We start from the raw sequence: 27,779 nt of genomic DNA, 5'->3' as shown, positions 1-27,779 counted from the left end.
GGTCTTACACCATGTAAAAGCCTTAGCGGCTCTGAAATCTACGCAGAACTGTTTTCATCGGAAGGACTCAGTATTTAGAACGTGTGCGACTGCATTAAATTTGCTCGTGGCCTCGACATGGGAGTGAAGGGAGAGGGGGGAGGGGGGGCGGGGGGTTGTCATGACTCAGAAAAAAATAGTATGAAAGAAAATTCTAGCTGCCTTCACAGGCCCCAGTCGCTTGAGTCCTATTGTCGAATTGAGAAATTCAGTTTTATTTCACGAAAACAAAAGCTGCTTTAAATCCTGGAACCCGAAGCGATACAGAAGCATTTTTCCAAAACAGCAGTTCATTACTAGTATTTTGGTGCTAAGACTGTAAAAGAGATTTTTGCTAAGGACGTCTAATCATTTTAACACTATAGTATATAATATCGGAAACCACTGGCACTGACACACACACACTCACACACACACTCACACACACACACACACACACACACACACACACACACACACACACACACACACACACACACACACACACACACACACACACACACACATTAAGATAGAGATACCTACCATGCGACCATCTATTAACAATCGTTTATGAATAGTAAGTGTGGTCGCATAAAAAAACTACCATCAGAACGTATTAAGTTTTTACATTTTACATAAGTTTTTCAACCTTGACAATACATAACGAAAAACAAGTCGCGTAAGGCGAAAATACAATATTTAGTCAAGTAGCTGTCGAACTCACAGAATGAAACTGAACGCAATGCAATTTTTCAGCAAGACCGTATACTCATAGCATCGTCAGTCCACCGTTCAGGCAGTGAAATTGACAAGAAGAGCGGTTTAGTAGTTGCGCTGAGAAGGATAGCACGCTTTTCTATACCTCTCTTCGTTTTAACTTTCTGAGCGTGTTTTTAATCCAAACATATCATATCTATATGTTTTTGGAATCAGGAACCGACAAGGAATAAGATGAAAGTGTTTTTAAATTGATTTGGAAAATTTAATTTTGATAATAATTTTTATATTTTTAATTTTCAGAGCTTGTTTTTAATTCAAATATAACATATTTATATGTTTTTGGAATCAGAAAATAATGGAGAATAAGATAAACGTAAATTTGGATCGTTTTATACTTTTTTATTTTTTTTTACAATTTTCAGATTTTTAATGACCAAAGTCATTAATTAATTTTTAAGCCATCACGCTGAAATGCAATACCGAAGTCCGGGCTTCGTCGAAGACTACTTGACCAAAATTTCAACCAATTTGGTTGAAAAATGAGAGCGTGACAGTGCCGCCTCAACTTTCACGAAAAGCCGGATATGACGTCATCAAAGACATTTATCGAAAAAAGGAGAAAAACGTTCGGGGATATCAATCCCAGGAACTCTCATGTAAAATTTCATAAAGATCGGCCCAGTAGTTTGGTCTGAATCGCTCTACACGCACGCACGCACGCACACACACACACACATACACACACACACACACACATACACCACGACCCTCGTTTCGATTCCCCCTCGATGTTAAAATATTTAGTCAAAACTTGACTAAATATAACAAGTCGCGTAAGGCGAAAATACAACATTTAGTCAAGCTGTCGAACTCACAGAATGAAACTGAACGCAATGCAATTTTTCAGCAAGACCGTATACTCGTAGCATCGTCAGTCCACCGCTCGTGGCAAAGGCAGTGAAATTGACAAGAAGAGCGGGGTAGTAGTTGCGCTGAGAAGGATAGCACGCTTTTCTGTACCTCTCTTCGTTTTAACTTTCTGAGCGTGTTTTTAATCCAAACATATCATATCTATATGTTTTTGGAATCAGGAACCGACAAGGAATAAGATGAAAGTGTTTTTAAATTGATTTTTAAAATTTTATTTTGATCATAATTTTTTAATTTTTAATTTTCAGAGCTTGTTTTTAATCCAAATATAACATATTTATATGTTTTTGGAATCAGAAAATGATGAAGAATAAGATGAACGTAAATTTGGATCGTTTTATAATTTTTTTTTTTTTTTTACAATTTTCAGATTTTTAATGACGAAAGTCATTAATTAATTTTTAAGCCACCAAGCTGAAATGCAATACCGAAGTCCGGCCTTCGTCGAAGATTGCTTGGCCAAAATGTCAATCAATTTGATTGAAAAATGAAGGTGTGACAGTGCCGCCTCAACTTTTACAAAAAGCCGGATATGACGTCATCAAAGGTATTTATCACAACAACAAAAAATAAAACGTCCGGGGATATCATTCCCAGGAACTCTCATGTCAAATTTCATAAAGATCGGTCCAGTAGTTTGGTCTGAATCGCTTTACACACACACAAGCACAGACACACACACACACACACATACACCACGACCCTCGTCTCGATTCCCCTTCTATGTTAAAACATTTAGTCAAAACTTGACTAAATGTAAAAAAGAGCCGACAACATAATGACAGAATAGCTATGACACCGTGTATTCAGAGCAAACTATGTGTTGAAACACCCTCTTTTATTTAAACCAATAACGAATTAAATTTATGGAGGACCATAATATTACTCAGCCCGATTACTCTTTCGAAGGCCTGTGCTTGTGCGCGAAACGCACTTTGGTACAAAAATAGCTTTGTGGTAAAAACCAGCCTTCTCAACCGAAAATAGGCGACTTTCGGTTCGTGAGATCCAGGGAAATGCTCTTTATGTGCGAAGAAGACTCGGCTCTTCGCCGGTTGTTACACCTGTGCAACGTGTCAGGCTTTCTTAACAGTTCGTCGATTAGATAGACTGACATGCTGTGTCCTAAATAAATAACGCTCGTTTTATCTGATATGCCGATTTGAATCTTATCAGTCGAGATCGCTGAGGCTTTTTCCCCCAACAGGATGGGTAAGTGCGTTCTGATATTTTAATATTATCATTGAAGTTCGACGAGGCTGATTAAGAAATGAATACTGTCTCTAGAAGCTATAATCAGAGACTGTGAATGCAAACTTTGATTCTAAGAATCGACAGCAGGCGTTATCGTGACTGACTTTTGAGTGGGGCCCGGTAGCTCAGTTGGTAGAGCACTGGACTTGTGATCGGAAGGTCGCAGGTTCGAATTCGGGCCGGGACGGACACGGGTCAACTTATGTGCAGACCCAGAGACGGAAGCCATGTCCCACCCCCGTGTCATCACAATGACATGTAAAAGACCTTAGTCATTCTGCCATAAGTGCAGGTGGCTGAATACACCTAAACACGCAGACACCTGGGTAGCGCGACTCCGTTGCTGCTAGCTTTCCACTGGGAGGAAGCGACCCGAATTTCCCAGCGATGGGACAATAAAGTAATGAAAATGAAATGAAAAATGGAAAATGAAATGATATAGTCAGTTTACTTGATATGATGTAACTTTTGACCAGAGTTTCACTGTGTCGTCATTTTACTGTTGTTTTTGCTTCAGTAGCTTACCAGCCTTATTCTGCTGTTTCTAAATTATTGCTACCGAAAAGAAAACGAAACTATTTTATGCCCATTCTTACACTCATCTTTCCCATGTAGACTGACAAAATATGCCAACACCGCGCCGGTGACCAACAGACCGGTCATGTTCGGGCTTCTGTTGAAACGGTTCTTCCTGTGAAAATACATCTGCTCACTATCTCAGATCAGCCTTGAAGATCCAGTGGCTTTAAATAAATCATTAAGAACAAACCCACTCTGCGCAGAAAGCAGTCAGTCAGTTGATTTTTGGTATGTATCCTGGCCAAGTGGAGGGATGCTCTTATCCCATGTAAATAGCCTTTGGACGATGAGCCGACGCGTTTACACGAGAAGGACTGTGATTGTGTAGGGTTGCCACGCCCCGTTAGCTCGGCTATAAGTACGACGGGGCAGATCACCTGCTTAACATTCCATCAAATGACAAAAACATGTTGTCCATCTCGCAAGAGAGTGCCTCTCGTTTGAAGTGACTCAAACCCGGTGTGTCAACTGATTCCGTTCATACACCGGATGTTTCCGTTTCCGTTCAAATTATGTGTGTGTTCCGATGGTCGTCATATAGCTCAGAGTACGCCTACGAGTGATATTGGACCTATGTGAACCATAAGATGTATTGAATTTGCATCAAACAGTTTTGACGAAAACAGGTCTCCATTCGTACCACTTTTATGAAATTGTTTCCGTTCGTACGCGTGATATGACGTTCGTGATTTTGGTTGATGCAAATTCAATACGTCTTATGGTTCACATAGGTCCAATATCACTCGTAGGCGAACTATATGCTATATGACGACCATTGGAACACACATAACTTATAGTAGGGGCCTGTTTCTCTCTGATCAAACGAATGTGTACGAACGGAAACGCTTTTGGTACGAACGGAAACATGCGATTTTGTACGAACTGAATCATGGCGTATGAACGGAATCTGCATGTTTTCAAAAGACAAGTGATTGTACAAAAGCCATGGGTTTCTATACACTTCTCTTCAAACAAAATGTCGTAACAGGCAATGGTTTTGGAGATCGTGTGCAAATCAGGGGTCAGATTTGAAAACAGAGCGAGAAAAACAAGAAAATGTTAAAAAATCAGGCAATTCTGCCACGTTTGGCCCGTGTGTGTTATCATGAGGATTACTAGCACCTTGGTACATACTTATCGAACACATAGCCCAACCAATTAGCTACCTAATTCTTGCAATATCACAAAAGTGCGCTACCCACACTATTTACCGCCTACTTTTGGTTTTGGCTGTAAGCGGTCATTCTGCCCTAGTTACGAGTGTGACATACATATATGGATAAATCTACTTTTGGTTTTGGCTGTAAGCGGTCATTCTGCCCTAGTTACGAGTGTGACATACATATATGACTAAGTGCCAAAAGGTGCGCACGAAAAGCGGACAAAGGGGCTAAAAAATAAAAGTTGACAAACAAGACTGATATTGTGATTTTTGCTAAGACAACAGATGTTGGAACCCAATTATGAAAAGAAAAGACAAATGCACTCACATTATTTCACAAATAACGGGAATTTTGTTCGTTATATTATTCAACATGGCACTGAGACGTAACATTCAGGTTATCTCGCACGTTTCTGAAGCTAGGGCTTTGAAACTTGGCACACTACCAAAGTATGGTGACCCCCAGATATGGTACAGATCACATTAAACCACATTGAATTTCAAGGTCACAGCTAGGTTAAATTTCCTTTCCAAACTGGACAATTGTCGTTGTACGTCTTACATGTTTTAAAGCTAGATCAGTTAGACTTTACATACTTTACATACTTTCAGAATTTTGATGAAATCTTAACAAAAGTGACCACCTGGTTAATCTGTCTAAAATGTCAAGGTCACAGTGGGGTCACATCTGGTTCAAAATTTGGAATAGTGTCAATTTATTAAGCGCGTTTATAGCACAAACTTTGAAAATACAGACATTTTTAGTGTATGATGACATCTACACGCGATTACAGTTTAGGTTGAAAAGGTCAAGGTCACAGCAGGGTTGCATGTTTTTGAAGCTAGGGCTTTGAAACTTGGCACACTTCCAAGGTTTAATGACCCCCTTGTGTGGCGCAGGTCGCATTAAACCTCATCAAATTCAAAGTTCACAGTAAGGTGTAAAGTTGCTTTCCAAATTGGAAAATGTTCGTTGTCTTACATGTTTTAAAGCTAGAAACATTAGACTTTAGCCAACTTTACATACTTTTAGAATGTTGATGACATTTAAAAAGAAAGTTACCTGGTTAATCTTTGTCAATTTCAAGGTCATAGCGGGGTCAGGTTTGGTTCAAAATTTGGAATATTTTCATTTCGTCAATGCGTTTATAGCACGAGCTGTGAAAATACACACATTTCTAGAGTATGCTGTCCTTTACACTGTCTAGTCTTTATAACTTGACTTACTTGACTTATTCCTGTAGACTCCCTGTGAAGCATAGGGCCGCAACAACTAGTCTTTATAAAGTCTTGTTGAAAACGCCAAGCATCAAGGTCACAGCGGGGTCTTGTTGAGGTCAAAAATATAAATGTGTCATTGAGGTTATCTCGCATGTTTTTGAAGCTAGGGCGTTGAAACTTGGCACACTACCAAAGTTTGATGACCCCCAGGTATAATGCAAGTCACATCAAACGTCCTCAAATTTCAAGGCCACAGCAAGATTAAAGTTTCTTTCCAACCTGGACAATTGTCATAGTCTTGCATGTTTTAAAGCTGGATCCATTACATTTTACACACTTTCAGGATTTGATAAAATCTTTTACAAAAAAGTGACCTCCTGGTTAATGTTTGTCAAATTTCACGGTCACAGCAGTGTCCCATCTGGAAAATTAGAAACATTGTTAAATTCTTCCCACGCGTTTTATAGTGTATGATTTTCTCCACGCATGGTGAAAGTCTGGTTGATAAAGTCAAACGTCAAGGTCACAGCGGGATTGCGTTGAGGTCCATAATATAAATGTGTCATTTTCACTAATGCCTTCTAGTAATACCTCTGAAACGTCACAGGCTCCAAAGGTTTGATGCTGTTTGGTTTATGATAAAAGTGATGCCAATTTTCATGATACGTGAAGCTTTCAGAGGGGTCAATTTGGAGTCACACAAACAGAGAAAATCTTTATGCGACTCACTTTTTGCCATACGGAATATAGATAAGAACCAAACTATCTGTTGTTCTAGCTCACTTGACATTAAAGAAAGTGACGATTTGATCATGTCCAGAAGTAGTCAAACCTCAAAACAGTTGGAAGTATCCAAGATGTAAGCACCATACACTTTTCAAACAATATTTTTTGCTTTGTTACAAAATATTGACCACACTGTGACCTTGAAACTTGAAACAGATCAACTAGACTTTGGTTTTGGTATGAACAGAAGTTTAATAAAGTTACATTTTTACATTTTTTACCCAAACCATACCCCTAGGTCGACCAAACTTGGTTCATGTTTGAAGGTCATCGAATCCTATAGAAGCGAATGAGATGTCAATGGTCTAGCTTTTAAAATCTTCAAGAAATTAATAATTTTTCCATATTTTGATTCAAACATCACTCCGTTGTGACCTTGACATTTCACAAACGTCAACCAGACTTTGGTCACGTCAGAAGAGGCATCCAACCCTAGAAATGGTTAAAGTGTAAACTCTAGTTTTAAAAATGTTCAAAACATTGATAATTTTCCATTTTAAGATCCCAAGTTGACCCTGTTGTGACCCTGAAATTTGACTTTGGTCAACCAGACTTGGGTCATGTTTGGAAGAGCTCAAGCTCTAGATCTACAAAGATGCACATGTGTTTAAGTTCTAGCCTCAGAAATATAAATACGAGCTAGTGACTAAAACGTAGCCACGTTTTGAAGCTTAAAAGGAATCAACTTTCTGGCCTGCACTCGACCCCAATAGCTGTGACTGTAATTTGAGTATTATCACCCATACTGTAGTTACGTGTAAAGGTCATCGATGAAGTTTCAACTCTCTAGCTTACAATAAATTTGATAATTTCATAACTTCGCATTATTTGTGCTTCAACTTGACCCCGCTGTGACCTTGAAATTTGACGAGAAACATTTGAAGAATCATTAAGCAAAGGCGTTGTGCGAAGTGCCAAGGCTATTGCTTTAAAGGCAATGCAGAAAATCATTTGTTATCCCTGTTAAGCCATACGCGACCGAGTTGTGACCTTGAAATTTGACAAGGGTCAATTATACTTCTACCATGCCTGAAGGCTGGTTTTTTAGCACCCAACTTGTGTGAATTTTCAAAGTTCTAGATGTACAAAAGGTCAATAAATTGATAATTTTCCATTTTTATGATCCCAACTCGACCCTGTTGCGACCTTGAAATTTTACAAGACTCAACTTAAGCTTTAATTTCCATCTCGGAGAATTATCAAGCAAATGTGTTATACCAAGTTCAATTTCTCCAGCTTCAAAAGCAATGCCACCCATACGCAACCCAGCTGTGATCTTGAATTGTACAAGGGTCAACCAGACTTCCAACATGTCAGAAGGCTATTTAGCCCCGAATATGCGTGAAGATTCAAAGTTCTAGCTTCACAAATGTCTGAGAAAAAAAATGCCGTTTTTTACGTTCGTGACCTTGAATTTTGTACATATATGGAGAAGCCTACTTTTGGTTTTGGTTGTAAGCGGTCTTTCTGCCCTAGTTACGAGTGTGACATACAGATTTGGAGAAGCCTACTTTTGGTTTTGAATGAAAGGGTCATTCTGCCCTAGTTACGAGTACGGAGAAGCCTACTTTAGGTTTTGGCTGGAAGAGGTCACACACGGTGACAAGGAAACACATACACGTCCCCTTTCTTTAAGATATGATTACATGCTACGTTTGTCAAGCTCCCAGCGACCTTTGTGTGTGACTGTTGATGAATTGTTGATAGAACGGCGTCAAGGAATACATGAGAGATTATATACCAAGTTACTTGCATGCTACACTACGTATTGAATTTGGTGGTTGCTTTCAGAACAACATAACCAACAATTACTACATTATTAAAAACAACCATAAAAACAACTAACAAATAAATGGACCGAGTCCCTGGCACCTCATTAAGACACACAGATATATTGCCTAATGAGGAAAGAAAGGGAGAAAGAAGAAATATACAGCGAGTGGGAGATACAGTAACGTACACATCTTAAAGATAACTCTCTTCCCGTCTGATCCATCATATAAACAATGACTTATATTCAGACTTCTCTCTCTCTTTCTTTCTCTGTGTGCGTGTGTGTGTGTGAGTGTGTGTGTGTGTGTGTGTGTGTAGCAGTTCCCAGAAGACTTCACCACAGCTCGTCATGAAACATAAGATAGGAAATCTTCCTGATAAATATTCCGACATATATTCTTTCTGTCATTTTTTCGAAACATTTTGATGATGTCATATATATAGAGAATACTACATGGCTTGCTGTGTCGTACCAGATTTACACGAGTTTTTATTTTAAATATTGAACTGCGAGCGAAATTCTGCCTGAAATTGAAATTGTATAAAAAGACACAAAGGTCGGGTTTTTTGCATTCTTTGTAAATTTCCTGAACCCCCTAAAATAGGGATATGGTGCGTTTGATTTGATAATGTGCTGATGTTAAAAAAGAAGGGTTTATGCAGAGAACGTTGATGGTGGCATACTTTCCGAAAATCAGGTCGACCCGTCTCCGGGATTCAGCTATCTAGGCTATAGAAGGCTCGGTGAAAACTGAGTGAGGGTTTTCAGTGTCGATCTTTTAGTTTTAGGCCGACATATTGACTGTATGTTTTGACTATTATGATTATTATTATTATTAGCGGTAGTACATGTAGTGATATTGGTCTTGGTAGTGGTAGTAGTTGTACTAGTAGTAGTGGTAGTAGAAGTGGTAGTAGTATTGATAGTAGTAGTAGTATTGGTAGTAGTAGTAGTAGTAGTAGTAGAAGTGGTAGTAGTAGTAGTAGTAGTGTTAGTTGTAGTGGTAGTAGTAGTAGTAGTAGTGGTGGTAGTAGTAGAAGTAGCAGTAGTATTCGTGTCATTAGTATTATAAAGTTCTATTATGCCATCCTCAAGGCATCTTTAATTTCATGATTTAAAGAGGTGTTACTTTTTACAGTTTAAACTTATACACTGATTTAATTTTTTTAACAGAGTCAGACGTGGACTCAGAGGGGGAGGATCTGGAGATGATTCGTCCCACGATCATCCGGGAACTTCGAAATGTCCTGGATGAGTACCCGGATGACGGTCAGATATTTAAGGTAATCAACCTTTTTTACTTTCTTTTCTTCATGTTCAGTTTTGTGTTATTTCTTTTAACATTAATTCAGCGGAAATATGGAGGATAGCGGTGAATGCTGCTTCCTTAAAACGGGGTGCGACAATAATAAGTTATTTAAAAGAAATAAACAAACACCGAGTAACGGTGATGATAACAATTTTCTCTGGAATTTAATCACGATCTCGTTGGTCTACAAAAAACGTTTGTCGAATTGCTGTGTATTAATTTTTTCAGAAATAGGTTTAACCTTAAATACTTCAGGGGTTCTTGTCAAGTTCATGGCAACGGTTTGGACAGTTTTTGTGAAGGTGATCTAATCCTACTTGTTTTTGCTCTGACAAATTGAAAGTTACCTTCTTCACAGTGTAAATGATTGTGTTTACCACCACAACACTGTTCATACAATAATATGAGGTAACCGCATCCTTCCACTTGGACAAATAGCCAAACAAAAAACACACATCCACAGCCTGGCTGCTTCGGTGCAGAGTGGGAATATTTTACTGAATTATTAATTCCGCATGTTTACACTGGTGTCAATTACGACATTTTATCAGCAACACAATTCTACTCTGCACATAAAGTAGCCAGGCCGTTGTACTTTGGCACGCGTTCAAATTGAAGGATATTCTTATCCCATGTAAAAGCCCTGTCAGATCAGTGGAGGCTGTCATGATAGATTGGGCCAGATGTATCCGATGGCAAGACCAACAAGTGGTGTGAGGCGAAATTACTACATTTAGTCAAGCTGTCGAACTCACAGAAAGAAACTAAACGCACTGCATTTTTTTCACCAAGACCGTATAGCATCGTCAGTACCCCGCTCGTGGAAAAGGCAGTGAAATTGACAAGGCAACTTCCGGTTAATGGCGGCATAAGCATACACGTGCGCGCACTACTGCTCTGCAAACTAAGTCAAAATAACCATGCCTCCAAAGGCGGATAAAACCGGGAAACAAAAGCAGATGATCAATTACATGTCCAACAACATTACTGAGGGCGAAGAGGACCAACAGGCACCCCGATGGGCGCAGAAGATGGAAGCCAACCTCCTAGCTAGCATGACCACTATGACAAACAGAATCGTCACTGCAGAGGAGGCGATCACCAAAGTCAACGAAAGAACGGCCGACCTAGAGTACCATAGCAGAAAGTACAACCTGCTCGTGTTTGGCCTCGACATCACAGGGAACTGTGAAGGCAAGGTTATGTCATTTTTCCGATCTACTCTGGAAATAATCGAACCGCTTCTCATCGCCGCGTGCCACCCCATCCCGGGGAGAGACGGACAAAGGAACAACGCTTGTATTGTCAGATTCGTGAAGCTGAAGGAGAAAGATCTCGTGTTGCGGGCTTGTACCAAGCTGAAGGACAAAAACATGAAAATCTCGATCATGTCCGATCTGCCGCAAGAAGCCAGGGTCAAAAGAGCGGAACTGAGAAAGAATGCATGGAATCTGAGAAAGAATGGCCTCGTGGTTCGTGTGAAAGAAAGAGGGATGAATGTGTTCATTGAGGAGAAAATCAACGGGAAATGGACCAAGAGAGACTGAACAATGCATCTTCAACCAAGAAAGATGAAGTGGTTTATATTTTGAAACATAAAGGAGAATATTACATTCGAAAATTTAGATTTGGAAGCCTAACAATGTAAGGGAAGTAACCCTATTTTCAGTTTATCGACAGGCTACACGAAAACCAGTGAAGTTGCTTCCCTTTGACTGAACGTGACAGAGGAACCTGAGTTTAGTACATTGAACTGGTGATTCGAAATTTAGGTGTTTGTTTTTTTATCAACATATTCTGTGTTTGACATCGTATGTTTATTCGACTTTGGAAATGTATTTCAATTGTGGACAGCTACTTCTACTATTATAATACGTTGACGACAACAACACACACGCATACACACACATAACCGCACACATACACACACATAACCGCACACACACACATACACACACACATACACAAACACCCACTCCGTACACTACACTTCTTACACCTGCAAAACAAACAGACAGAAAAACAAACATGCACACACACTGGCAGACACACATGGACATATCAAGAGTGTGATGTTATTTCACCCCATGAAGATGGATACTGATATTTGTCATGATTTAAATCATCCTTTTGCTGGTTCACAATCTACTGGTGTTTTATGATAAATGTATGTTGTTGGCATGTTTGAGTAATAAGCGCGAAAAGCATGGATTGTGTTATTTCACTGAACAATTACCATAAGCCGGAATTGAAAAAGCTCAATGTTTTGTGTATTTAGTTGTTATACTGTGACCTTTTTGTTCTTTTTTTGTGGGAAGGATACCTGCACAATGTTTTTTTTGTTTGTGTTTGAAAAAACAGGCGTTATACTTGATTCATATGGAGTACAGAATGATGACATCAAAATATTTTTGGATAAAACATGAGTAAGCTTGCAATAGCATCTTGTAATTGCCAAGGTCTAGGAGATTACCAAAAAAGAAGAGATGTTTTTCAATACCTCAGACATAAGAAATTTTCGATTTATTTACTACAAGATACACACATTCAACCTTCTCTAGAAAAGCAAATCAGATCAGAGTGGGGGTATGAATGCTATTTCGCTTCAAATAACTCACAATCTAGAGGTGTAGCAGTACTGTTTAGTAATAATTTTGACTTCAAGGTGAATAAGGTTATTAAAGATACAGAAGGGAACTTTATTATTATAAAGCTAAAAACTATGGGCAAGGATATTTTGCTTATAAATATTTATGGCCCCAACAGAGATAACCCTAATTTTTATGAGAACATACAGAAACACTTCTCCGACTTCAATAATTGCAGTACAATAATAGCGGGTGATTGGAATCTGGTCCTAAACCCAACCCTGGACTACTTCAATTACAAACACAACAATAACCCCAAAGCACAAGAGAAAGTTATTCAAATGAGCAATGACCTAGAGTTGGTTGACATTTGGAGAGAAATCAATCCAGAAGTTGAGAGATACACATGGCGTAGACCTAATCCACCCCAACAGGCCAGACTGGACTTTTTTCTTATCTCAGATAACTTGCTATCATACATAAAAGATGCTGATATATTATATGGTTACAGAACAGACCATTCACTCATAACTCTTCAGTTAGAATTTTCAAACGAGGAAAAGCACAGAACATCATCCTGGAAATTTAATTCCTCTTTATTGCGAGATACACAATATGCACCAGAAATAAAGGAAGTCATTAAAAACACAATAGAACAGTATGCAGCTACACCCTATAACAGACAACATTTACAGACTGTTCCTCTTGAAGAGATAGAGTTCACAATATCAGATCAACTATTTTTAGATGTTTTATTAATGAACATTCGTAGCAAAACAATGGAGTTCAGCTCTAAAAAGAAAAAGAATAATAACATGGAGGAATCTAAATTAGAGGAAGACATACAAATACTGGAACATAAAATTAACAGGACTGAGCTAGAAAATGAAGAATTACAGGAAAAAATTGAAAATTTTGGGAATCTAAGGAAAACCAAAATGGACGGCATTCTCTTACGTTCAAAAGCAAGATGGGCATCAAAAGGCGAAAAAATTACAAAGTATTTCTGCAACTTGGAAAAACGACATTTTGTTAGTAAACAAATGTTTAAATTGACAACTCAGGATGGACGTAGTCTTTCAGGTACAGAAGACATGCTACAAGAAACTAAGGGATATTATCAACAGCTGTACTCAGAAAGACCTGTCCAAGACATTGACATTGGTGAATATACAACATCACTACCTAGTTTATCTGATGATGATGCCGAACTTTTAGAAGGGGAGATAACAATAGACGAAGCAGCGCATGCTTTAAAAAATATGCCAAATGGCAAAAGTCCAGGATCTGATGGAATGACAGTAGACTTCTTCAAATTTTTTTGGAAACAAATTGGGATATTCGTTGTTAGATCATTAAATGAAGGATTTATTAATGGTGAAATGTCAATCACACAAAAAGAAGGCATAATCATTTGCATTCCCAAGGGTGACAAACCAAGGGAATTCTTAAAAAATTGGAGACCAATCTCCCTATTAAATGTCACCTATAAAATTGCTTCTTCTTGCATCGCTACTAGAATAAAACAGGTTTTGCCTCAATTAATACATGAAGATCAAACTGGTTTTGTCGCTGGTAGATACATTGGAGATAACATACGTTTGGTATATGACATTATTCACTACCTGGACACTAACAACAAATCAGGATTGCTAGTATCAATTGACTTTGAAAAAGCATTTGACTCGGTCAGCTGGTCATTCATGCACAAAGTATTAAAAGAATATGTGTTTAAAGAAGACATCTGTCGATGGATTTCAGCTTTCTACAAAAATATAAAATCATCCATCACAGTTAATGGTAAAACATCCAGGCAATTTGACATTAAACGTGGCTGTCGTCAAGGGGATCCCATTTCTCCTTATTTATTCATCCTTTGTGCTGAGGTTCTTGCGTGTAAAATTAGAGAAGACACAGAGTTTAAAATAAGTCAATTTGCTGATGATACAGCATTTACTCTGAACGGAGATGAAGCTTCATTCGAAAAACTGTTCGATACTTTGAATAGTTTTGAACAAATATCAGGCTTGAAATTAAATTACGAAAAAACAATAAATGTCTGGTTGGGAAGGAGAAAAAATTCACCCAAACAATATATGTCTCACACTAACATGACTTGGAACCCACCTAAATTTAAACTCCTTGGCATTTTCTTCACTAATGACCTTAGTGAAATGGCAGATATAAACTTTAAAGAGAAAATGAGGGAAACTAAAATCTTATTCAACATATGGTCAAAACGATCAATCATACCCCTAGGGAGAGTAGCAATATTGAAATCATTAATATTATCCAAATTAACCTATCTTTGGTTGTTGTTACCAAACCCACCAAATGATTTAATTAAACAACTTCAAATGGAGTCTTTTGATTTCGTCTGGGACCACAAACGTGATAAAATCAAACGGAATACAGCTGTGCGCCATACAAAACTAGGTGGCATTGGAATTCCATTTATTAAAGCATTTATTTTCTCATTGAAAGTGACTTGGATTAAAAAGGTTTTTCATAACAAACCTAAGTGGAGCAAAATCCTGTTAACTAATTGTCCGAATATAGATTGTTTTGAAAACTATGGTCCACAATATGTTAACAAACACAAAAAGTTAAATCCATTTTGGACTGACGTATTTCAAGCATATGGTCAGTTTTATGATAACGTGAAATTAGAAAAATATAGCGAACTATTGGCAGAGCCGATTTTTAATAACAACAAATTCAAAATAATCCTTTTTGTTATAATCAATGGACCAAACATAACATCCTTCTTGTTAAAGATCTGACAAATGAAGAAGGAACTTTCTACACAGTTGAAGAATTTAAACAAAAATATGATATACAAACAGTTAACTTTCTTGAATATTACAGCTGCATTTCAGCTATCAAGAAATACGTAAAAGATTCAAACATAGACATTGACAATTCACTTCGGAATACCTCCAGTAAAGCTTACAGTATGACACTAGGAAGTCCTAAAGGATCTAGACTGTTTTATGATGTTTTTGTTCAAAAAATTGATACACCTAACCCATGCAAAAAATGGGAACAAATGCTAGAGAATGAAATAGATTGGGATAAGATATTTTTCAAAACACATAAAATTAAAGAAATCCGTTTAAAATGGTTCCAGATGAAAATCACATACAGGACACTTGTAACGAATTCTATTCTAAAAGAAATGAGAATAGTAGAAAACAACAATTGCACTTTTTGCAATATGGAAAAAGATACTATTTATCATTACTTATGGTCATGTGAACATGTTCAACTATTTTGGAAAGATTTTGAAAGGTGGTTAAAATCACAATGTGATCATTGTCAAAGACTGAGAATGAATAAAGTACTTGTTCTTTTTGGTTACGATAAAAAAAACGAGAACTGATGATGGTTTTGATTTCTTGTTGCTACATGCCAAATATTTTCTGTACAAATGTCGTTTCAATAAATATAAACCACGCCTTGTGGCATTTTGTAATTATGTTAATTACCAATATAAAGTTGACCGATATGTACATCAAATTGAAATGAGGGAACATAATTTTACTCTAAAATGGGCAATGTATAACAATTTATTTAACACATAATATTTTCATGTTTTACATTTTACATTGTGTATAATTACTCTGCCAATGTATGTTATTGTGTCTAATCATATCATACATTCTGTACTTATTCATTTTCATTTTTGTCAACTTCGCCTGAAAAAATTGAAATAAAAAAAATAAAAAAATTGACAAGGCAGTTTAGCGCGGTAGTGGTTGTGCTGAGCAGGATAGCACGCTTTTCTGTATTTATATTCTTTTTCACTTTCTGAGCTTGTTTTTAATCCAAACATAACATATCTATATGTTTTTGGAATCAGGAACCGACAAGGAATAAGATGAAATTATTTTTAAATCGATTCCACAAATTTAATCTTAATCATAATTTTTATATTTTTACATTTCAGTGCTTGTTTTTAATCCAAATACAACATATTTATATGTTTTTGGAATCATAAAACGATGAAGAATAAGATGAAATTATTTTTAAATCGATTTCGGAAATTTAATTTTAATCATAATTTTTACATTTTTAAATTTCAGACCTAGTTTTTAATCCATATACAACATAGAGAATACTACATGGCTTGCTGTGTCGTACCAGATTTACACGAGTTGTTTTTTAAAATATTGAACTGCGAGCGAAAGCGAGCTGTTCACTATTTGAAAAAGCAACGAGTGTAAATCTGGTACGACACAGCAAGCCATGTAGTATTCTGTTTATCCTACATTCTGTACTTACGTGTATTTTACTGAAAATGTCCTGCAGTCGATGCAGCTAAATTGAATACGCTTGTTTTGGAACCTCGGTCTCTTCTAAAGCCTCGTGCAATCTATCACGTCAAAGTAAAGAAACGTCACTCTGAAAGTGTGTTAGTTCTAAAAATTCATCGAGGGTAATTAGCGAGCGCAATTTTTTTTTTCTATAATGACGTTTGTCTCGGTGACTTTGGCATCATAAGCAGTGGAAAAACAGGTCCCTGCCAGACTTGCTTGACATGACCTCATTTACATGATATACACACGTGTGATTTGAACGATTATTATCTCACGGGTGTCTCTCTCACGTATGTAGGATAAATATTTTTATCCTTCATACACAGACACACATACACCAAGACCCTTGTTTCGATTCCCCATCTATGTTAAAACATTTAGTCAAAACTTGACTAAATGTAAAAAGTAGGATGTGTAGATCGGCAACTTTTTATGTTTGTTTGTTTGATTTTGGATTGTTAACAAAGGCGCATGTGGCTTTTTATTGGCCAGAAATCGGACGAGTGGTGTCCCCTGGAAAAGTTCTTGGTCGGGTGGAAAGAATAGGGTCGGCCGGGGAATCGACAACATTGATTTTTTTCATGGCCTCATAAGGGAGGGAAGGTACGTTTAAGTCATGTATACTCCTTGGTTAACAGGAACTGATTCAGAACGCAGAAGATGCCGGGGCGACCATGGTGAAAATACTGACAGATATCCGTGCATTTCATCATGACCTCGACCCTGCCGTTGTAAAAAGGCATCCTCATCTGAAATTCTTCCAGGTAAAATATCTGATATACAACTTTAACAATGTGCATTCGCACACTGATGTCAGTGTCTGTGAGTATCGTAGAGCATTAGATGTTTTATTTTCATGCGAAAGTTGTCAGCGCATTGCAAGGTCATTAAGTTATTACAGCACTATACATATACAACACCTATATATTACAAAGGGGGTTGTGATCAGCAAAGTACTGTACATAGAATCCATCAAAAGAAGAATTAAGGTAAGAATGAAAGACGTTTTTCCAGTGAGTAAAGCACGCCATAGCATAATGATAACATGAAGAATGTTCTGTATTAAATAATTCATGGGTGAAAGTAGCCCGTCAATTGACTGAAATCCGTCAATCTGAAAATAAGTCTGACGGAAATTCCGTCAATCCGCAATTTTTATTAAAAAAAAAAAAAAAAATTTTTTATTTTTTTATTTTTTTTAAGCGGAACGCGTTTTTGAACTGCTATGCGGTAAACCCCGTAGGTGAGGTTTCTTCGCTTTCGGATTCGCTCTGCATCACGATAAGAAAAAAGTTCTCGCGTTTTGGCAGGCATTATGAAGTGGTGACACGATTTCTGCGACAAAGATACCGGTTTTGACGGAAAACGCATGGACAGATCTTATTGATGCTGGTCTAGCCAACAAATGGCGATGGGACTGGTTGGAGTTCATGAAACTAAAACTGTGTGTGATAAGTTTGGTGCTTGAAACTCAAGTGCTTTTCCTTGAGAACTTTGCACTATGAGATGCTACTGCTTAGTTGCTACTTTGTGCAGTGCTACATCATGCTGTTTGCATGTGTGACATTCTGTTTCATCATTTATTTCAATGCCTGTCTGGCAATGTTTGCTTCTTATAATTAAATATTTCGAACTTTTATTTCAGTTGTTCAGTTGTTCAGTTTCTATTTCATTTAGTAATTGGCTGTTGTCAATGTTAATTGTTCGTTGTGTTGGAAGATGCAAGTGTGAAAAGATACAAAAGATAAATGATTACTTCTGTGAATTGTTTTGATTTTGTTTACCCTTTTTACCATATCATTAGAATCTGAAGGTATTTTTTTGACCTGCATGATAGTGACAAAAAGTGTATTTTTTTGCCAGGAAAGGCCACAAAATCACAATGTATAATGCAAAAATTCGTTTTCGGCCGGGGGGCGTTGCCCCCCTGGACCCCCTAACGGGGCCCTGCCCCGTACCCCGCCAGGGCCTGGACGGCCCCTGGACCCCTGCCTCAAAAAATTTTCAGTCAATTGGATTTTCATAGCTTTCACCCATGATAATTGATCCCAACTAAACTTGGCCAAAAAATTATTGCAACAAATTTCAAACCCAAATTAAAGCATTAATTTCTGTTTCATTTCATTAAAACTGTATATGCCAATTAATGCCGTTCACTTAACCTTCAGGATCATCTGTTGGATTAAACATTTCTTTTACAGGGATCACGTGACCGCAGCTCAAGTAAGGGTACCCTCAAAATCGACCAGACAAAAACGGAAGAGCCGAGTGAAAAATCGACAAAAAATCACAATAGGCCAAACTTTGCAACTTTGACATACGATAAGAAAGCCAAAACAATTATCTACCCAGAACAGGTTGATTTGTTTTGCTACCTTGCGTATTTCGCGTGCTATGCTATTCCTACTGATGCAGGTGTCGATCGCAAGAGCGGTCAAAAACGGGACTTTTTGCGTCATTGTTTAGGGGTATCATGACAAAAAAGGCTGCAGTTTAGCAATGACTTGGTGGATTGCTTTGAAACTTTCAGACTATTTTACCAACATACTAGAGATATTTCGAGCTAAATTATTGATTGTTACAGTTGTTTGTTAAAATGTTATGAAATTTTCCGAAAGAAGTTTTTAATCTCGTCATAGAGTTCACTTGTGTCCAAAAAATTAATGACTTTGCATGTCTTTAGAAAAAATATTGATACACACACAGCAAAAGGTTTATGTGCGTGTAAGCACTGACGCAAATTTGCTGGGCATGTAAACACGCTACATATTTAAGCGATGATTCTGGTGCCACAGCGATGCCCAGCCAAGCGTGACCGTAGCATGTTTTAAGAGGCACGCAACGATAATAGCTGTAAGCGCGAAACAGCGTGAACGTTCAATTTTTTCCTCATGTGTTTGCATGACTAGCAAATTAACGCCAGCGGCTACACTCAAATGAAACTTAGACAGAATCTGTATCAATCATTTATCTGTATACATGCAAAGTCATGATTTTTTTGGACACAAATGAACAATCCTATGACAAGTTTAACAACATTTTCCGAAACATTGCGTCACATCTGGATAAACAACCGTTACGATCCAAACTTTTGCACGAAGTATCTCTAGTATGTTGGTAAAATAGTCTGAAAGTTTCAAAGCAATCCACCAAGTCATTGCTAAAATGCAGCCTTTTTTGTCATGATACCCATAACAATTGACGTAAAACGTCCCGTTTTTGACCGCTCTTGCGATCGACACCTGCATCAGTAGGAATAGCATAGCACGCGAAATATGCAAGGTAGCAAATCAAAACAATCTGTTCTGGGTAGATAATTGTTTTGGCTTTCTTATCGTATGTCAAAGTTGCAAAGTTTGGCCTATTGTGATTTTTTTGTCGATTTTTCATTCGACTCTTCCGTTTTTGTCTGGTCGATTTTTGAGGGTACCCTTACTTGAGCGGCGGTCACGTGATCCCTGTAAAAGAAATATTTATACAAAAAGGTGATCCTGAAGTTTAAGTGAACGGGCTTAACTGGCATATACAGTTTTAATGAAATGACAGGGGCGGGGATGTAGCTCAGTCGGTAGCGCGCTGGATTTGTATCCAGTTGGCCGCTGTCAGCGTGAGTTCGTCCCCACGTTCGGCGAGAGATTTATTTCTCAGAGTCAACTTTGTGTGCAGACTCTCCTCGGTGTCCGAACACCCCCGTGTGTACACGCAATCACAAGACCAAGTGCGCACGAAAACGATCCTGTAATCCATATCAGAGTTCGGTGGATTATAGAAACACGAAAATACCCAGCATGCTTCCTCCGAAAACGGTGTATGGCTGCCTAAATGGCGGGGTAAAAAACGGTCATGCACGTAAAATTCCACTCGTGCAAAAAACACGAGTGTACGTGGGAGTTTCAGCCCACGAACGCAGAAGAATGAAATGACACAGGAATCAATGCTTTAATTTGGGTTTGAAATTTGTTGCTATAATTTTTTGGCCAAGTTTATATTACATCATTGTAAATTTTATCTCGTCTGCACGACCTTTTTAGGTCGAATCGCAAACGTAGAACGTAGCTGCTGATTTTCTTTTATTTCTTAATATTGTGAATGTACTTTATACATTTTGCCTTTCTTGTTTTGGGGTTTTAATTTTGGAACCTGTTCTCACTTACCTTACCTCACCCAACCTTATTCAGGGTCCATCACTGTGTGTATACAACGATGCACAATTCACAGAGAGAGACTGGGAAGGAATACGAATGCTGCACACTAGCGTCAAAGAAAAAGATCCTCTCAAAGTGGGACGCTTTGGTCTCGGGTTCAAGTCTGTCTTCCATCTGACAGGTAATTAATATATATACATAAGCAAAACCCTTTTTTGGCCTTTGCGTCTGTCGCTATCCCTCTCCTTTTAACTTTGTTACAAGTCAAATGATGGTAACAACATTAACTACAAAACAAAAGTACGCTAAGTTGTTTTTTGGGGGTGCCCTTATCTCTGTAATTTTATTTTTCTTCTACAAGGAAGGAGACACGCAGATCCGCTCCATAGTATATTGGGATTTTCATTAATTATTTATGTGTGGAACTCAGATAATGTGGGCAATACTTACTTGAGGCTGCCTTTCGAGTCCCCAGCTGGCCAGGGTTTATCAGAAGCAGGGAAAAAACCACAGATATATTTGTCTGCCACTAGATGACACCAAATGACCCAAGTTTGGCCATTTTAATCAAGTTGTGTAATGGATCTGGTGATAAAAACCTACTCGTGGCCTTTTTCGGCGCTCGAAAACATAGATGTATTTGAATTGTACCTGCTTTCTGTTCATGCATTGTACAATACCATTTTCTGACCTGATGTTGTGGCAGATCGCTTGGTAATCCTCAGTGGAAGCAGCATGCTCTACATGGATCCTTTCAAATCAGAAGACCGCTACTGCAAAAGAACCAGACTAGTTGGCAAAAAGGAAACATCCAAAGAACTGGAGTCTTTACTGAAGTGTCTGCAGGGTGTCTTCGGTGCAACCAAAGAGACGTTCAGCGCAGGAAGCGGTGGGTTCCCAGGAACTCTGTTCTGGTTCCCACTGAGACAGAAAACAAGCGAGCTGAGCAGTACGGTCTACACCCAGCAAAAGGTCCACAAGCTGCTCACCGCCTTCAAGGCCGAGGCTACGTCCATGCTGCTGTTTCTCAACAACATCCAGCGGGTCACCATCTTCACCAGAAGCGAAACCTGTGGACCAGCAGAGCTCTTCACTGTGGGGCTGAAATCGTCCTGTCGTGACAAGGTCTGCGGCAAGCGACAGACGTTTTTGTCCACGATCAAGGAAGCTGGGGAGGACTTGCCACAGGAGGGGTGCTACTGTTTAACAGAAGTGATCATAGAAACTGTTGATCTCTTCCCAAATCGGGAATCTCCTGACCACTCGCAGTCGTCGCGAGAGACAGACCCACATTCGGACGACTTTGTTCTTGCTCCAGATTCCACAGAAAACGACCAGAACAACAGTGCAACTAGTCTGGCAGCAGAAACGGTAGACCCAAACAAAGTTCTGCACGAAAGCCAACGTTGGCTTGTAGTCAGCTACCACGCGGGAAGAAATGAGATAAGCGAGGAACTATTACAGCTCTGTTCTGACCCTGAACTTTGTTATCGGCCCTACGTAGGCGTGGCTGCACCTCTGACTAATCTTCAAAACTTCCAAAGCCAGATTTTCTGCTTTCTACCGCTTCCATTGGACACCCGTTCTCCAACAGGACTGCCAGTTCACGTCCATGGTTACTTTGCTGTCAGCCAAAACCGACGACACCTCAAGTGGCCCACAGCGGACCAGCTTAGTCTTCGTGGACAGCTTGATGCGCCTCTACTGTGGAACTGCCTGCTCGTTCAAGAGCTGTTGCCTCGTGTCTACCTGCAACTGCTGACGAGGTGAGGGGGCAACTTTAATTGAGTTAAATGGAATTTACTCTGTTTTTATTAATTCTTCACACAAACACACACACACACATTCACACACACACACACACACACACACACACACACACACACACACAATGTTAGTGTATGCTTCCTACTTAAAATATATTAATTAAATGTTAAAGCACTGGACTTTTTTTAAAGAGTATTTCTGTCAAAAAGTTTCAGGGTAAACCAAGACCTATACATATATGCGATAGCATTCTTTTTTGGAAAGAAAGCGTCAGTGACTGTGATATATATTATATATAACAAAATCAAGGAAAAGAAAAGCCAAACAAAGAATTTCAAGCGGCAGCCCACATTTTCAACCTGTTGCCAGGCCTTCCTCATGGGCGTGTAATTCTGCGAGACGCCAATTCATGCATCAATTACTAAGCAACACAATACCATGGTTATTCAAGTTACGAATCACAAAGCAAATACTTAATAATAATGTATAGTTGTAACTATAGACGCTTGGTCTGTGAACCTTTGAAGAAGGCCTGTGGGCCGAAAATTTGGATTTGTAAAAAGATGCGACATTCTGGCTTGGTTTTGGACTTTTTATTGTGAGGGCCCCAAAGGGGGGGTATCATCACGATCACGGGAAGGGAAATTTTAGCTTTCACGATCACAGTTTCCTTGATTTTTGTTTTCACGATCACAAACACCTTGACGAATAGAGGATCATAGAGTGATACAGCTGTGAAAAATGTACGTTGAAAATAAAATGCTTTGCAATAGTGCCCATCACGATCACGAAAACAAATGACGATCACGATCACGAGACTTGATTTTTTTTGTCATCACGGATCACGGGCAAAGTCCCATCACGATCACAGAAATGGACATTTCGGCAATCACGGTCACAGAAAGGTCAAAAAACGCCAATCACGATCACGATTTTAAACCCTTTGGGGCCCTCTATTGTGTTGTATGGAGGTTACAACACGAGCAGGGGTGTTGCTACACATTTTCATGTTGGGACATTTGGCCGAAACTGTCACGTTTCACTATATCACTTAAGGTGATTATGAAACGGTTAGTTACTTCTAACTAACTAACCACACCACGATCCACTCTCGCAGTCATACAATTTAATGGAAACAACAAAAGTATAAGTTTCAGACGCCTGTTTATGTAATAACTCGCCACCTCCCTCGAGACTTCACTCTCAAAATGTTCTTTTACGTTCAAAACGTAAATAACACGGTCACTGACATAATGCCAGTTAGAATATAGAAAATTATAGTAACACGCTGATCCCGTGTAAAGCTAGGGAAATATAGCTGATCTGCCCAAAAGTGCTAGTTAATGCAGGGGTCACACACCCCACGTTGTCACCACTCGAATATAATCACAAATATAAAAGATGACAACGGTGGTAAACAGGGTGCTTAAGACATGGTGCAACTTAGCTTTTCTTCTGCCACTGAGTGGACGTCCTGTAATTAGTCTTTAGTCTCCACAACTGCTCCGTCGAATGAAGTGCTGGTTAGCGTGGTGACGAAGCAGGGAACTGTGGAGACATCAGGCGCCGCACCCAGTTGCTGGTTAGCTGGTTAGCCGGTTTGCTGGTTAGCCGGTTAGCTGGTTACATCACTTCCCGTAGCGTCCCGCAGATAACAGCCAGCACCAGTAGCCGGTAGAAAATGAAGACAGAAAGGCTGCAACAAAAAGCCTCGGTACACTAAACATGTCAAGCTACCCAACAACCTCCACCTTTAAACATGTCACCCTGACATATTTCATCGAGCACGTGGGCCTGCACAAACGGACTTTTACAACAACAAATCAGCTATTTTCCTTCCTTCTCTCCATATCTGCAAAAACCATATACAGATTAGTATTTTAGCGTCACAAAGAGCAAATTATGCGCTAACCTGGAAAGAACAACAGAGAGTATTTCATTCCACAAACACAGACTCGTCAACAGCGTTAAATAATGATTTATTACCTCACAAGCCTATGTAGGTAGCTCTCCCTTAAGCGAAACCGCTTCCTTTCGAATGACTTCTGTTCGTCAACAGAAACACCGTCATCCTCCTCTCTCGCTGAAACCTTATGCAGTGAAAAACCGCCCAGCGGAGAATCTTGACGCCCCGTCTGTCAGCCAGCATGTGTCCAAGAAGAAGGTGGTCTGTCCTATGGAGTTCCTATCAAGCCTCACTAGCAAGTAGCATAGCACGTTGATACCCAGTGAAGTATTCACACGTGTTGAAAAACCATCAAACTAGTAGGAGTATACTGACACCGACCCTTCTCTCTCGCTGCTGAGTTTCGAGTGTGTCGATACTTGTCCTCACACAGACAACCTTGACAAAAATCACGTGACTCACCCTGTCACATACCCCAGTTCAGTTATCGACAATTCTGCCTCCACAGCAGAAATCACCCACGTGAAATCCGTGTGACACAAAAATATCTGTGTTCGTTCTGCGCTGTCAACAAAATCCACAACCGTTGACAGTACGCACAGGCGCTTGCTATCGCAATTGACCAAGAGAAGGCACCCGACCGAGTGACACTTTCTTGATCCATGTCACTAGATCGTGACAGAAACAGTCAGAAAGCTTTAGGACATCTTGGAAAATGTTCGGCTATTATTTTGGCTCATACAAAGTCACCGCAACATCGAAGCACAAGACTCAAGAGGGGAACACTAATACATACAATAATTGTCTTAGGAACACAGATTACAGGGGCGGAGCAGTTAAGCCAGAGGGGGGTGGGGGGTACAACCTGGGGTCCAGGGTCCCGTTGGGGGGTCTGGGGGGCAAAGCCCCCCTGAAGCTGAAGAATTTTAGCTATTTTATAAACAATTTGTGGCTTATCCTTGATTTTAAACATGATCAACTGGTGTCAGCGGCCACTCATTATTTCTTTTAACGTTAGTATTAAATAATGGCAATTCATCTTCACTGATATCTGCTCCCAACATCATATAGTATGGTTAGAAGGAAGACATGTCGCATACAATGAAAATTAAACAATTAACTCTTCCCCCGGCTTTACAGACAGAAAAAAAAAATTCACAGACATCTTTTTTGGGGGGAGGGGGGGAAGCCGGAGGGGGAGGGGGTGGCCGGAACCCCTGTAACACCCCCTAATCCGCCCCTGGATTATATGTTGCTTACTGCAACTGAAATAATCAGCTTTGCTGATTTAACTACATCAGACACCAGTTCTCTGAAACTTTTTCAAACCTTTAACTTTAATTTCTTGAAAGTAAAACTCTTCCAATCTTGTGCTAATCTTGACAAGCCTTGGGAAACATGACTGGTAAAACACCAATAAAAAACCGTGTAGGATGAGCCATTTTGCTTGGAAACGACGATTTGGAGGACGCTTTTCATTCTCTGGCTCAGCAGATTTCGATTCGCGGTGACTATCGTCTGCTGTCGTCTGCTTCGATCGACTCGACAACACTACATGTACTACCACTCACACTGACACTGTCCACATTCGCGGTGTTCCTGTCATTTTGTCCGGAATCACGTACCTTGGCGAATGGTAGCAAACCTTGGCCAATTTAGTTTTTTTCTTTTTTGGTTGCGACATGATGTTCAAATCCAAATCGAAAGCACTGACTGACTTATAAACTATCGCGAACCGGCGAACGCAAACGCTGAGAGTGTGGCTTCACTCCGGCATCTATATTTTTTGGCAATGGCTTCCGTTCAAAACATTGATGTTTCGTTTTTGGTATTCGCGAAGGAAATAAACGTCAGTCAGTTGACTAAGTACATCGGCAGCAGTTTTAGCAATCAAAGCCTGACCAATACAAAAAACTGGACAAACTTTGGTCGATTTAGGCGAATACTCTTCGGACATTTGGCCGATAGGGACATGAAAGTTTCGGCCAAAGTAAAAAAAAAATCGGCGATTGGCCGAAGGGCCAACCCAAACGACACCCCTGCACGAGTGGTTTTTTATATGGCTTGTATTTCAGTCAAGACCCAGCGGATGAATATCAAGGGACTCACGAGCCTCTGGCGATGTTCTTTGTTTAAATGCTCATGTAATAAGCTGATCTTAGTAGTGTAAAATTTATGTTCGATTATGCTTTATGATCGTGTGTTTGTTATTAAAAATGCGATGTGGTGCCCAAAGACACATTTTCATGTTTATGTAAAATGAAAATGGGCACTACAATTTTCTTATCTTATCTTAACTACGAGGAACCCGAAGATTTCGTGTAATTGTGATGCTGTTTTTGTGTGCAGTTTGAAAACCATGAAGGACCTGGGACCACAACAGTTCTACGCTGCCTGGCCAGACCTGAACAGAGTGAACGATAGATGGAAGTCGTTGCTGCAACCACTGTACATAGCCATGTCCAGCAAGCCATCCTTCTACAGCCCCTGTGAGGGCGGTCAGTGGGTCAGTCTCAAGAAGGCGATACTTGAAGAGCTCTGCCAGCCAGCAATAAAACAACTAGGACATGAGGTGAAAGAGGTCACGGCTGCAGTAGCGAAAGTGTACGCTGTCAACGAACAGAAGCTCGTACGGCTGCCCGAACACGTGCGTACCACGTTACGCCTTCTCAAGCTCCTCCCTTACGCAGACATGATGACTGCTAAGCGTGTGAGTGAACTGTTGCTTTCCAGCCTTCCTCATCTCTCTCGCGCTGACAGACTGCACGTGCTGCGTTTCCTCTGTTGTCACGACGATGTCCTTGACCTTGTACAAGGTCAGGAACTGCTGCCTTTGGTGGATGGAACATTCACGACCTTTGATGTCATGGAAGAGTGGTCCCCGATGATTTACTTGTGTGAGAAAGACCTTCAGGATCTGTTCCCAGGGCTTGAATACAAGTTCTGTTACAGCGATCTCCCACCCGCAACTAGAGCTTGTCTGTACAGGCTTGCGCAGTCCGGTGAGTACCATTCTCAACAAGTTGCTGTGCCATCTGTATTGTTGTTCAGAGTGAAAGCATGATGATGACGATGATGATGATGATGATAATGATGATGATGATGATGATGATGATGATGATGATGATGATGAAACTGACGATGGTGATTATGATAGAGTACTACTTATCTTTTTTTCGTAAGTGATTTGAATATATATATGTTACTAGCGATGATTCTGGTGATACTGTATTCTTTTAAAACTTATTTCCCTGAGAAAAAAGGGCTGTGAACTTTGGTTGTTTGGATGTGTTGAGCA

The 27,779-nt window shown here is 39.4% G+C and overlaps 1 protein-coding gene across 1 annotated transcript in view; it reads left to right on the top strand.

The window, feature by feature from the left end:
* The first annotated feature begins 2,706 nt into the window (after positions 1-2,706).
* LOC138980880 (sacsin-like) overlaps positions 2,707-27,779 on the top strand; it is a 44,923-nt gene continuing 19,850 nt past the window's right edge. Inside the window, exons 1-6 of the mRNA XM_070353756.1 lie at positions 2,707-2,883; positions 9,621-9,730; positions 17,302-17,427; positions 20,842-20,989; positions 21,515-22,574; positions 26,831-27,483. Of these exons, the coding sequence (XP_070209857.1) occupies positions 2,880-2,883; positions 9,621-9,730; positions 17,302-17,427; positions 20,842-20,989; positions 21,515-22,574; positions 26,831-27,483 (2,101 nt within the window). The 5' untranslated portion in view covers positions 2,707-2,879. The remainder of the gene's footprint in view (positions 2,884-9,620; positions 9,731-17,301; positions 17,428-20,841; positions 20,990-21,514; positions 22,575-26,830; positions 27,484-27,779) is intronic.

The sequence above is a fragment of the Littorina saxatilis genome, linkage group LG1 (genome assembly GCF_037325665.1).
Source record: "Littorina saxatilis isolate snail1 linkage group LG1, US_GU_Lsax_2.0, whole genome shotgun sequence".
Classification (NCBI taxonomy): domain Eukaryota; kingdom Metazoa; phylum Mollusca; class Gastropoda; order Littorinimorpha; family Littorinidae; genus Littorina; species Littorina saxatilis.
This window is presented reverse-complemented; position numbering and strand designations above follow the sequence as displayed.